The sequence below is a fragment of the Cavia porcellus genome, unplaced genomic scaffold, assembly GCF_034190915.1.
Source record: "Cavia porcellus strain 051 isolate PalLab524CR breed Dunkin Hartley unplaced genomic scaffold, mCavPor4.1 scaffold_28, whole genome shotgun sequence".
Lineage (NCBI taxonomy): Eukaryota > Metazoa > Chordata > Mammalia > Rodentia > Caviidae > Cavia > Cavia porcellus.
The window spans coordinates 27,760,091-27,773,424 of NW_026947511.1; the positions used below are offsets into that span (position 1 = coordinate 27,760,091).

Here is a 13,334-nt window from a genome sequence, read left to right on the forward strand (position 1 = left end):
TAAGCAACTTAGCCAGACCCTGTTTCAAAAGGAAAAAATAAAAAGGGTTCGGGTTGTAGCTCAGAAGAGTGCTTATGTAGCATATCTGAGGCTGTGGGTTCAATCCCCAGCAGTATGGATGGGGGGAAGATGGTTTGCTTTGTGTTTGGGGGAGTGAAACTTGAAACATCTTAAAATAAAAAATTGGGGGACATTTTGAACAGACCAAAGAAGAGTTTTGGAAAAAGACAAGAGTTTTAATCCTGACAAACTTGCTTCTTGTACAAATTTAGAAACATTTCTGAGGTTTGTCTTTATGTATCCAAGGGAGGGTAGTTGTTTTCAAAGCATGACTTGTTACACTCTGACATTCCGCATAGAAAGCACCTAGAACAGACTCTGGCAGTAGTAGTTTAAGGTCGATTTACAACAGCAGCTTAGGAAGTGATTTGAGGCCTTAGAAGCAAGCTCAGGAAGAAACCAGATGAGACTGTCACTATTTTGATCTGGTATACACGGCTGATGACATCCTGTTTCTCTTTTTCGTAGCTTTTCCCGGGTGTTGCAGGAAACCGTGAAAGAACTGGCCCCTCAATGTGACGTGATGTTCATTCTGTCGGAAGACGGCAGTGGCAAGGGAGCGGCTCTGATCACTGCGGTGGCCAAGAGGCTGCAGCAGTCGCCGAGGGAGAACTAGGCGTCCCCCACGGTCAGCCGAATGCACCTTGGATCCCGTCTGGCTCCACCTCTGGCAGATGAGTGGGTCGGGCACAAGTAGGCCCCCTCCTGGCAGACTTCGCCTCCCTAGCTGGAAGAAAACCTCCAGTCATTTGTACTCTTAGCAACTTGGTACTAGTTTGCATTGACTTTAAAAGGAAGTTCCATTTGGTATATTTGGGCCAAGGCGAGGCCACTTCGTGTAGTCAGAGTATCTGGACTGTAAGATCCCCTTTCAGTAGAATTCTCAGCTGCGCTTCAAGGGTTCTGTCCTCTGTGCCTTTGGGTCCTGTGCTGCCAGGTTTGAGGATGTAAAGAGACTGCCCCTAGGCTGGCTGGGTTCCTCCTCGGGATGCTTGAACCATCTGGAGTAGCAGATTGGGCCCTTTGCTTGTGGATGACCGCCTGAGAGGGCCAGAGGCTTATGAAACGAGCTGGGGGACCTAATCTAACTCGTCCTTGCCTCCTTACGTTGGCTTAAAGTGCGAAGCAAAAATAAAGCCTCTGGAGTGCTGCTCTCTGGGATGCAGAGAGCTGATTGCCAGGGAGTCCTGCGGGAATCTTCCTTACTTCTGAGAGCCGCACGAGCACCCTGCCGGATTGTGCCCCTTAGCCCGTGTGTGTGGTGGGGCAGGGCGCACTCAGTGCCTCTGGTTTTTATCCTGCATTTAACAGGGTTTGCGTTGTTGCTGTCAATATTTGTTTGAAGCACGGTTATGAAACCCAGTAAATGAATAAACATATTTGATTTCCAAAGAAACTTGGAATGTGATGTTGCTCTTTTTCCTGGGAGGCTCACTTGGTAGAAAAAGGGACCCACTGAGCCAGAAGGCCTGAAAGATCTCAGTCCCTACCGATAGGACAACTACATGGAGTGTCTTTGATGACATCCTTAAAGGTTTTTCCAGATTGGGTTTGTGTGACCACTGCTGGTCCTACCACTCACTTCGAATGCCTGGGAGTCTGTCCACCCCTCTTTCTCCCTGAAGCTGCTCCACCCCCACCCCGTCGGCCTCTGCTCTCCCCTCCGGAGTGGGTGGAATTGGAGTGGGTGGAATTGTGCAGTCCCTAGATGCTCTTTCTGAATTCATCCCGCTTTCTGAACTACCTGCCATGTTCTGTCACTCGGCTATGTGTGTGAATTTCTTATCTGGCCTTGTAGTTTGTAGATTCTTTGTCAGGGGCATTTTTTTTTTTTTTTTGTCTTTTTCCTGTTTATTGGTACCAGGGATCGAACTCACGACTGCCTACATGCAAGGCAGGTGCTTATGCCGCTGAGCTAAACCCCCAGCCCTGTCAGGGGCATTTTTTATTGCCCTAGTCAACCCAACACTGTGCCTCCCCCACCCCCTGCCACTGTGCCATTTTAACACTTGCCAGAGAGAGGCGTGATGCAAAAATAGAGCCTTTGGAGAAAATTTCCTTGGAAAAATTGGAGACCACTGGCCTGGGAACAGAATGAGAAAATAACACTGCAGGTAGCCCTGGCTGATTTTGTGTATTCACTTACGTACTTAATCACATGCTGCCTCAACCCCACAGAGTTGCTGGCTGCCTCTTCATGAGGGGACAGGTCCCATGCCCTGTGTCACTGGTTACAGAAGCAGGATGTGAGCCAGGCTAGCCTGGGCTGGGGACAGGTAAGGGGGGATGACAGATCTTCAGGAAAAAAATTTTGGTACATTTAATAAGCATGTAGGGTGATGCTCCTGTGAGTGGGTCCTAGATTTACCCCAAATTAACTTTGTGTGTTTATTGATTGCTGGAATTAAACCTAGAGCCTTGCATGTGGTAGACATTTATATCCTGATGGCAATTTTTTAACATTTTAAGGCTATACCACTGTGGAGAAAGGTTGTGTACATTTATTCAATCTGTCATCTTCTATTTTGAGACTGTGTCTCTTTGGAGAGGTGATCTAATCAGGGAGGCTGGCTGCCCTCGACCCTCCCCAGTGCTCCTCTCCTTGGGGCCACCCTCAGCGCCTGTCCTTCTGCCCTGGGCTTATGGGGTCTCTCTCTTTACCTTCCCTCCTGGGCCTGGTCTTAGAGTGCTGGGGAGGATGGAGAAAGTCACAGAACCTACTCTCTCCTAGCCCTGGTCTCTCAGAAGCAGGTGGAACCTGAGTATCTAGGCAACCTGGAGCATTCTGACTTATTGATGGCATCATAGAATCCTTGGACCAGAATCGGGACTTCAGAAGGGCCAGAAGAATCAACTCTAGAAATACCCCTGGCAATGGAGGGCCCACTTCACCTCCAAGTTTACAAGGTAAGACTGCCTACATGCCAGCAAGCACGCCCCACGGCCTTTCCTCTTCAAAGGAGCACCTTTTTCTCCATGATATAATCTTTTTTTCTCTCTCTCTCTCTCTTTTTCTTTTTTTGGTCTTTTTGAGACAGGGTCTCACTACACAGTTCAGGCTAGCCCTGAACTCACTTTGTAGCCCAGGACAGCCTCGAACTCACAGCGATCCTCCTGCCTCAGCCTCCTGAGTGCTGGGATTACATACAGGCTTGTATCACCTGGTTTACGTAGTATAATCCTGTAGTTACTTTATCCTAGTGAATTTTGGTACAGGAATTGCTAAGAATTAGCTTTTTCCCATGACTATCTCTCCAGAACAACTGATCTCATCCTACTTACCTTTCTTTTTTTTCAAATCCATTTTGTTCAAGCATAAAAAGAAAGACAAAAAAGAAGAAAAACACTAAAACAAAATTTTAAAGTACATCAATTAGGGGGTGACAATGGTACATACACTGCACATTTTCATCCCCAAATCATTCACCCAGAGCACAAGTCACCTGACTGCAATTGTCCAAACAACACCAGTACAAATCTTTCTCTTCGTCAAACTCAGAGGAATCAGTAGCTTCCATAATTTGCTTGATCATCTATTTTTTGGTCTGTGTCTGCTGTAACATTGCTAAGCAGGGTGTGTATTTTGATAATCTCTGTAGTTATTTGAGAGATTATTTCTGATTTAATTTTTTCCAGAGCCTCATTGAATTAGTTTGTTGTTTGCACCTCAGAGAGGCCTGGTGGGGGCTTTCGGATTGTTTCACCTCGTTGCCCCCTGGGTTTGCCTTTGGTGAACTGGATGTCTGGCGTTGCATCCTGTTTAAGTGTTTTCATATTGCTTTTCGTTTTTAGTTTAATTCCTGGGGTGATGCTTGTTAAGTTACCTGTGGTGAGTCGCTTTACTGGGGTACTTAGGACCCTTAGGTGATGCTCACTTCTCTGAGGTGTAGCTTCCAGGTGTAGCTGTTGGAAGAGTTTCTCTCTTCAGCTTGTTGGAGATGAGAAGTTGTTGCTCATTCTTCCCCATGCCCTGGTTCTTTGGCACTGTGCCATGGGTTATCAGGGCCAATTTGGAACAATTTACATCAGTTTTGGCTGTGGAGGTACCAATAGCATCAAACACAGCCTATAAAACAACACACTGAGCTAGGGCTTAATTTGCAACCTTTAGCTGTATGAACTAGACTTGTGATTATATAACAAAATGTAAAACAACCAGAACATTATCTATAATGCGTCAATTTTGCCCTCAGGGTTAAAATTTAAAATGGATTAAGGAGATAATAGAGGAGTGGAAAAAGAGAAAGAGATTACAAGTAAGGTTGGAGGACAAAGATGGGACCTGCCAGTTTGGGGAAACTGGTACAAAAGACTGAAGAAGTAGAAGACATAAAAGGCAGAACAAATCAGAACCACACCCACAAAGAGGACAGCTATTGAAAACCCAAATATCGAGTTCAGTCATCCAAGTACTGCAATCCTTTTTTTAGTTTTCCTCACAATCCAAAATGTTATATTTGTAATCCCACTGAGATGTCATTGGAATCCTAGCAAGTTAATTTCAATCTACCACCACCAATGCAACCTGGGACAAAGGCCTCCATCCATGCCTCTCCCAGCATTTATTATCTTGTGAAGAAGCGGGGTGGCTCAGGGATGAGTGATAGTGAGGATGTGGGGGTTACTGAGTAACTTGAGCTGGCTGGCCAAGTGCAAGATTGGCATCTCTGTAAATTGCAGAGATAAAGATAAACAGAAGAATTAGTGTACATAATCCAATTAAGGTAGCAGTGGAATTGTCTTGGGGGGCTATTGCTTTGGTTTTTAATATACAAACTCTTGTGTCCTGGGGAGTCATAACCTCTGATCTTGAGGCTGTACCCAGTTGACATTCCTAGATCTATTGGCTCTAACATCTCACATTCTGATATCCTGCACATATCTGTATTATAGGAGAGCACTATGTGAGGAAACAGGACTCTCTGTTGGCTATAGATTTTGTACATTAGCACCTTGGATGGCCTTATTTGCAATGCTCAGAGCCAATTGAAGAGAGAAGGAAATACCCTAGCCAGCCCTTTACACATCAGTATAAGGAAATGAGTCTCCAAGTAATCAAAGGCACAGTGATTGTTTTGGATTCAAAGGGAGTCACTGGAGTTGTCTCCCACAGATAGGAACCACTCTCACACTCATAAAAAAAAATAGACAATGAAAGAGAAAATGAAATTAAAAAACCCAAACTGAATAAAACAAACAAGAGGGAAAAAAAAAGTCCAGTTCCAGGATTCTCTCCGGGTTCACTGTAGACAGCCTGTGAAGACAGAGTCCCAAATCCTGTCACTCTAACCCAGCAAGCCAGCCGCTGCTTTATGGCAGAGTGGTAGACGACCTTGGCAGGCCTGCCCTGAGACCAGACTCATAGGCTCGCCACAGTCCAAGCAGTTTCCAGGGATCTGCACCCCGCTAGGAGCTGCTGGAGGAAGGCAGCAGCAGTTCTGGTTCTGGGCTTATCTGGCCCGGCACCAAAACAGCTCACAGCCAATCGCTGTCTCCCACCGGGTAGGGGTGGGACTGAGTCCTCAGCATTCACCGCCAGCCAGCTCAGTCCTCCAGGTCTGTCGCCCTCCTCCACTGCTGGAATCTCTGGGGTCACCAGCCACCACCGACAATGTGACCATGTGTCCCCAGGTTCCAATAGATCCTGTCCCACAGATGTCTGGCTCTGGGTGAAGGCGTGGCCAGCTCCCGTAGCCTGCTTTGTTCAAGTTTGTCTTTACTGTCTCTGTGGGCTTCAGTTCACACTCCAGATTCTTCCTGGGTCCAGGGGGCCCACACCCTCCTGTGACTCTTGGACAGGCTGTCCTCTCTGCTGCTTACCGCTCCGCCATCTTTCCAGAAATCCATTTTGATAGAATTTTCAGCATGGCTAGAAAGATAGAAATATGAAATAAAAGTGGCCTTTATTCTAAGAACACGGAGAGGACCCCACGACCAACCACTGAGGTCTGGCTTTTCTTTGCCTGACATGTGGTGTGGGGGCACACATAGAGCTTTGGTCTGGGGTGGTGCCTAAGGGGCATTGCTGATGTACAGGTAGCCATTGGAATTCATTTCTCACCATAGGTAAATTGCCTAAGGGCGGGGAGGGTGACCTCAAGGTAAAGCCCCTTGGTTCTGGCCTCCCAGCCTCTCATCGCTGCAGCATCCTATCCAGGGCAGAATCCTTTCGCATTTATCTTTCTGTAGAAATGTTCTGTAGACATTTATCTTTTGTTTGTTTGTTTTTGTTTTGTTGAGAGTAGGAAAATTTATTGAGGAAAAGGAATGGGGAATAGGGATGGAGAACAGGAATAGTTCCTGGCCTTGAACTCACAGCAATCCTCCTGTCTCAGCCTCTTGAGTGCTGGGTTACAGGTATGTGCTACCATGTCCAGCCTCAAACTTATGATCCTCCTGCCTCAGTCCTCTGAGTAAATGGAGCTTACAATGCCTAGCTTACCATTGTGGGGATTTTGTTTTGTTTTTTGTCTTTTTGAGACAGGGTTTCACTATGATGTTCAGGCTGGCTTTGAACTCTCTTTGTAGCCCAGGTTGGCCTCTCCTGCCTCTGGTTCCCAAATGCTGAGATGCACTACTATAGGTATGCACTACTATACCTGGCTAGAATAATATTTTTAAACTCAAAATATATAGAATTACAATGCAAAACAAAGATATTGAATTCTGTTTGTTTGTTGGTCTTGTTGAGACAGGGTCTCTCTATGCGGTTCAGGATGGCATTAAACTCACTTTGTAGCCCAGGTTGATATTGAACTTGAACTTGCAGAACAAGCCTCCTGCTTCAACCTCCCGAGTACTAGGATTATAGGTGTGCACCACCATGCCTGGCCTGAATAAAATTTATTAAAGTAGTGACATAGTTATACATATAACTTTTTTCTTTTCTTCTTCTTCTCCTTCTCCTTCTTCTTCCTCTACTCCTCCTCCTCTTCCTTCTTCTTCTTTTTCTTTTTTTCAGTACTGAGGATCAAACTCAGCACCTCACACATGCTAGGCAACGGCTACGCCTACAACCCAATGTTTAATTCTTAGTGCATTATTATATAGTAAGATCCAGCAGGACTTAGTAACACTGATAATGTTGAAGTTCTGATGAATATGAATACTATCTTGCAACATTTGCAACATCCACCACGAAATATCTGTGGTTTCTGCAGGAGACAGTTTCAGGTGGGTTGCCACTACTGCGGCTCTGTCTCTACAGAAACGTTGAGCGTTTTCTTCTGGTTGTATGATATTCTGTTTTGTAGACTGGCTTTTTCCTTCTCTTGTTAGCACCCTTTGACTTTTCGATCTAGCTACTCCATCTGGGCACATTATCATTTTACTAATGGTAATTATGCAGGAGGTGGTGCAGGGGTGGTTTGCGTGTTAGGTGGGGTGACTTCGAGGCCCCATTTGACAGGAGACATTCAAGTGGGAGCATCTGAGGAGCAGCGTCTTAGGCAGAGCCCAAGCTGGGGCTCAAGGAGTGTTTTTGTCATAGCCAGGAGCCCGTGCAGCCAGAACAGAGTAAGGGAGAGCAGAGGGTGAAATAAGAGAAGTAACAGGAGCCTCAGCACAGGAGTTGGAGGTCTTCAAAAGGCCTTTGAGAGTTGTAATCCTGGAACTCTGGGAGACTGAGGCAGGAGGATGGCAGCTCTAAGCCCAGCCTGGGCAACTTACCAAATTAGCAAGACGCTGTCTCAAAATTTTAAAAGATGATAAAAAAGAAAAAGGACTTGGAGATGTAGCTAGTGCAAAGGCCCTGGGTTCAACTATCAGTACTGGGGGAAGAAAAGTTTAAATTTTGATAAAGTCTGATCCATTTTTCATTTTATGGTGTGCTTGTTGTGTTGTGTCCTAACTAAAAAAAAAAAAAAAAATCCAAAAGGAACCTTTTCCTTAAGTTTCTATTATTCTCACCTACCTTTATTGTGTATTACATATGTAATATTTCTAATTCCTTTTTCACCTCATTTCATGTACTGATTTTCTTATTTCATTAAATGTATGTCTCGTTAGTTTACATTCTCGGTCCCCTGACCTAATATTTCTGTTCCTGCAGTAAGCTGTCCAGCTTGTTGCCATTCTTCTGCAGGTAGTTTTCTCCAATGGCTGTCTGCTGAGTTTTGCCCAGGGAACATGTACACATGCAAGGGTCACCCACTGTTCCATCGTGGACTGAGTCCTGGTCAGGGCCATCGGGGTCTCTGTCCTTCCCACAGAGTTCTAGGACAGGCAGACTCTAGGGCGGAGAGTCCAGGGCGCCCTGGATTCTTCAGTACCTCCTGCTGGCCCAGGCCCTTCTTGGGTGGGGTTTGAGGGACTGCAGGAGAGGAGACCACTTCCTGGGGATTGTGCTCCATAGGACCAGGGCAGGGGAGGGTGTGATTTGAGCAGGGCAAGCAGCCTCTGCTTTCCTAGTGCATCACCTGAGCAGAGCTCATTCCTGGTCTCCCTCCACCGCCTCCGGCTCTGAGGTCTGAGATCTTCCTGTTACGGGCGCAGGAGAGGCAGAAGCTGTGTTTATTTATTTATCTGTGGTGCTGAGACTTGAATCCAGACCCTTGCACTTGCTAAGCAAGCACCAGACCACAAAGCTGCACCTCCCACCCAACAGCAGAATTGAAAGCTTTCCTCTCCAATCTGCATCAGTTTCACTTAAAACATAGTCATTTTATATGATGCAATTAGTGCCCTGGGACATGTTTCATTGTCGCGGGTGATAATAAAAATGAGATTTTATTTTTAAATACACTTTACTTTTTTTTTTTAACCTAATAGTAAACTTTATCATTCAGGTTTTTAGCTTACCAAAAGATTGTGAGTAACCATTGTAATTCATACCATCTTTTCCAGTTTTGTAGCTGTGTATATATGCTGAAATAAAATACTATTTACCAGGTATCCCAATGCAAATAAAAACAATTTATTTTATAGTAAATGATGGAAAAGGGACAGGACTGGGTATAAAACTCTGATGATGAATGTAAGGATGAGGAGGCAGAGGACCTGAGCCTGGTAGTTCCCAGGGAACCTGAGAGGTCAATTAGGATCCTGGGCCAGATCCGTCTCCTTGGAGTCACCGCGACTCTAACACCTGAATCACTTGCTAGAAAGTGTTTACTGCTTGCACTGTAGCTGCCTGGGCTGCTTCCCTCAGGCATGTGTGTGTTGAATCTGTGCTCGGTCTGTGAAGCTTTTGGAAAGCTTTGTAGTCCTGCCCACACCCTTCCCCCGTGCCCTTTCCCTGTGGTGCCCAGCACACAGAATTCAGCGCCTACTGGGTCACATCAGAAACCCACCCATCTCTCCAGGAAGGGTGAGCACACGGTCAGTGTCTGGCTTGGATTCCAGTCTGCCTCGGTTCCCGAGTCTGCCTGTGAGGTCAGGGAGTGCAGATGAGGGTGGAAAGCCCTGGGATGGAAGTGGATCTGAACTGTTGGACAGTGTCTGGGGTTCTGCACAAAAGAGAATTGAATCACAGATCAGCAGGGCAGTGTGACAGCCCCAGCGCCCTCGGCCTCCAGCCTGGGACCTGTGGGAAGCGCATAGCTGGCATTTTTTGCTTGAGATTAGGAAGTCTTTTGCTTCCTGTGTGACTTCAATGAACTGTTGTGGTAGGATGGAGTCTGCTTGCTATTTTTCTTTTTGATAAAGAGGAAACAGTGATTTGGCTCGAGTTGTCATGAGGCGGTGGGCAGATGAGCTCTCTCTGGTGTCTGGCGGGAAGCCAGCTTGAGAGCATGTGGCCATGTTTTTGCCGGCATTATCAAGCATGCACAGAAGCCGGGATCACAGCCTCGGACGAGTGAGTTTTTATGGTGATTCTCCAAAGATCATCTTTATGCAAGAAGTGTGAGAGCCCCATTTCATAGTAAGTTTTTGTTTTAATGTTTTGTTTTTGTTGATGCCATGTCATCACTTAATGGCCGATGTCATTTCCAGATGGTAGCATCCTCAAAAACCATCACAGGCCTGTGGTTGCTGGATGGCCAGGCTGAGAGGCTGGGCTGTGTTCCTGAACTTCAGCCAGGCTCTCTCTGACATGACTGTCTCCTCACAAGGAATGTCGGGACAGCGTGCAAGCACCAGTCAGAAAGAGAATTTATGCTCCTCTTTTGTTCCCTGCTGCATCTTGCTTTCTTTGAGTTGGGTCTTTTGTTCCCATAGTGAAGTTTGGAGTGGCACTTGTCCAGGGGTGACTTTGCTTTCTTGCTTTGAAGAATTCAGGTAGTGATCCATTGCAGGGAGCCTGAGGAGAGTGGGCTCGGCCCAGACAGGGGATGCAGAAGGGTTAACTGAATATGAATGAATACAAATGGTTGGATTGATGAGAAACCTCAAAATGACACAAGAAGCACGTTTTTCCAGAAGCTAAGTAGACCTTGGACTGTGAAGTAGTTCATAATGATGAAAAGAAATGATAGTTTAAGTATGCTGCCCCCAAATTTCTTCCTAACCAGCCAACTCATGAATGCAGAATTTAAGTCCAGCTAAAGGGAGAGTGACCTCAAGGACATTGGAAGATTGGGTCTGAGTGTAGAATCAGGTCCTTGGGCCAGGGATTTAGCTCAGTGGTGTTAAGTGCCTGCTGGTCATGAGTTTGATCCCTGGTACAAAAAAATAAAATAAAATAGAATAAAATAAAATCAGGTCCTTGTAACTGTTTGCATTCCTCAGAATGAGGATTGGTCTACAGAGCCAACTTTGTGTCCATTGTCCAAAAGGAGAACCAGAAGCATCTGTCACTTTCATTGTTACTTTACTAAGACTCCAGCATCTTCTCTTGTGCTTTAGTTGGCTGATGACTGTACCTTTACTAAGAATCCCTGAAAAGCATGGCTGTCATCATGGAAGGACAAAAGGGTTTATCTGCAAGAATCCAGAAGGCTAATGGAGGGAAGACAGAGAGAGGCAAATTTCATCTCATACTTAACCAGCTGATGATGAAAAAGTAAGGTGTTACCTTTAGTGGGTACTACAGTCCCAGATTCATGCATGGAAATCTGATCACCAGTGTGATCTGTGGAGGCGGGGCCTTGGAGAGGAGGATGGAGGGGGCATAGAACGCTTAGCATCTGTATTGTAACAGTGCTGCCACCCATGTGGCTCTTGAGGTTCTGGGGATGAAGGACCAGGAGAGGATGAAGAAGCAAAAGCTGGGGTCAGGCGGAGCCCTTATTCTCCTGATGGGAGAGAGAAGGAACCAACCACTGTAGCATGTTTATTTATACACTTGGAAGAAGAATGTCAATTTCAACCTCGCTGCCTAGCAACTTATTTGCCTGGCTGGCCTGGGCCCCATGCCTTCTTGGAGCTGGAACAGCTTGTTTAATTGTCTTATTCTGGACTCTCTGTGTTTTCAGGGCTGGTCTTGCTTTAACCCCACACATGTGATCAATCTCCAGCTTCAACAGCTTCTTACAAAAGAGATCTTGGCAGCATGCTTGTTTTCTTCTTTTGCCAAGTGAGGGTGAGGGAAGAGGTGCCGCCTATGGGACATGAGTTGGTGGCTTAATCCTGGACTTTCCAGCCTCTGGAAGTGGGAGCAGCACATTCTGTTTGTCTGTATCTTACCTGTCCATGGCTTTTTTTTTTTTTTTTTCTTTCATAGCAGCCCAAGGGACTTAGACAGTGAGGGAAGGAGAGGGATAGGAGATACTAGGCTCTTTCCAGTTCTCAAACAATATGCTTTTACCTATTGGAGCTCCTTCCCCTGGGTGCCTAAGCTCTGAAATACTAAAATCCTTGTATGGTATCCCATGCTCCCACCTTCACCTAGCTGCAGACCTCTACCAGATCTTTTCTCAGACTCTCATTTACAAATTCCTCTTCCATGAGGTGGACACGAGAGAGTGAGAAAACCAGGATCAATGATCCTCTTAATGTGTGAATGCACTTAGACATCTAGATTGTAGACATCTAGATCAAGGGTTCCAAAGTTTAGCATGCTTTTTGGGTGTGGTGGTATTGCCTTGCATCCCGGTCACTGGGGCGGCTGAGGCAGAAGGATTACAAATTTGAGGCCAGTCTAGGCAACTTAACCCTATCTCAAAATGAAAGAAATAAAAAGGTGTTGGGATGTAGTTCAGGGGGAGAATGATGCTGGATTCATTTCTCAGCACCACAAACAAACACCCATCCCCACCAAAAGAAACCAGACAAGAACAGAGATTGAACGCGCTGCAGAATTGCAAGGAATGTTTGTTGCAACATACACTGTTAGTTCTGTCCCTAGAATCTTTAGTAGGCTGGAGGGAGGCCCAAAAATGTACATTTTAGCTGGATGTGGTGGCATATGCCTATAATCTCAGCACTCCTGAGGCTGAGGCAGGAGGCTTGCTAAGAGTTCAAGGCCAGCCTGGGCTACCTAGTGAGTTCAAGGATAGACTGAACTACACAGCAAGATTTTGTCTCAAAACAAGCAAACATCAAAACAGCAACAAAAAAGAATTTTTTTTGGTCTTTTTGAGACAAGGTCTTGCTATACAGTTCAGGCTGGTCTTGGGCTCACTTTGTAGCCCATGCTAGTCTCGAAATAGCAACAATCCTCCTGCCTCAGCTTCCTGAGTGCTAGGATTACAAGAGTGCATCACCACGCCTGGCTCAAGAATGTTCATTTTCAAACAAGTTCCTAGCTGCTGGTGTTGGTATAGGGGCACAGAACAGTCAGTAGGAACTCCATTCTGATGGATGGGGACCAAGCCAGCCCACTCACAGTTAACTTTCAAAGCTAGAGAAGACAGATGATTAAGGAGCAAGACATGATTTTCTCCTCTGCCTCCTCCTTCTCTTCTTTTTCTCTTCCTCCCTTTCTTCTTCTTCTTCTTCTTCTTCTTCTTCTTCTTCTTCTTCTTCTTCTTCTTCTTTCTCTTCCTCCTCCGCCTTCTTCTTCCTCCTCCTTGATCAAGGCTCACCCAGTCCCTGCCTCAGGGGCCTCCAAAGAAAACTTTGACCGAGACCAGTATGTTCCAGTTCCAGAGTCACTTCCTCCAGGGAGCCTTCCAGGATTAGCTATCATGGCTCCCCAGCTGCCTTCTTCATGACAGCTACCCCAATTTGTAGTTTGCCATTACTATAGGTCATATGATTTTTGAATTATCATCTCTGTCCCCCAGAACTGGTAAAGATGATGAGGACAGGCTTTATGTCCTTATAGCCCATAGTCCCACTATTTCGGAGGCCGAGGCAGAAGAATCAAATTCAAGGCTAACCTGAATAATTTAGCAAGACCCTGCTTCAAAGGAAAATTCAGTGGCAGAGCAGTTTGTTGGTGTGTGGGAGGC

The 13,334-nt window shown here is 45.9% G+C and overlaps 1 protein-coding gene across 7 annotated transcripts in view; it reads left to right on the forward strand.

Moving 5' to 3' along the window:
* Hkdc1 (hexokinase domain containing 1) overlaps window positions 1-1,456 on the forward strand; it is a 47,723-nt gene extending 46,267 nt beyond the window's left edge. For 3 of the 7 annotated variants that reach the window (XM_063239612.1, XM_063239613.1, XM_003473687.5), the window contains one exon: window positions 529-1,456. In XM_063239612.1, the coding sequence (XP_063095682.1) occupies window positions 529-579 (51 nt within the window). In that variant the 3' untranslated portion in view covers window positions 580-1,456. The remainder of the gene's footprint in view (window positions 1-528) is intronic. The other 4 variants (XM_063239614.1, XM_063239615.1, XR_010044325.1 and 1 more) reach the window with 3 other exon arrangements.
* The last annotated feature ends 11,878 nt before the right edge of the window (window positions 1,457-13,334 follow it).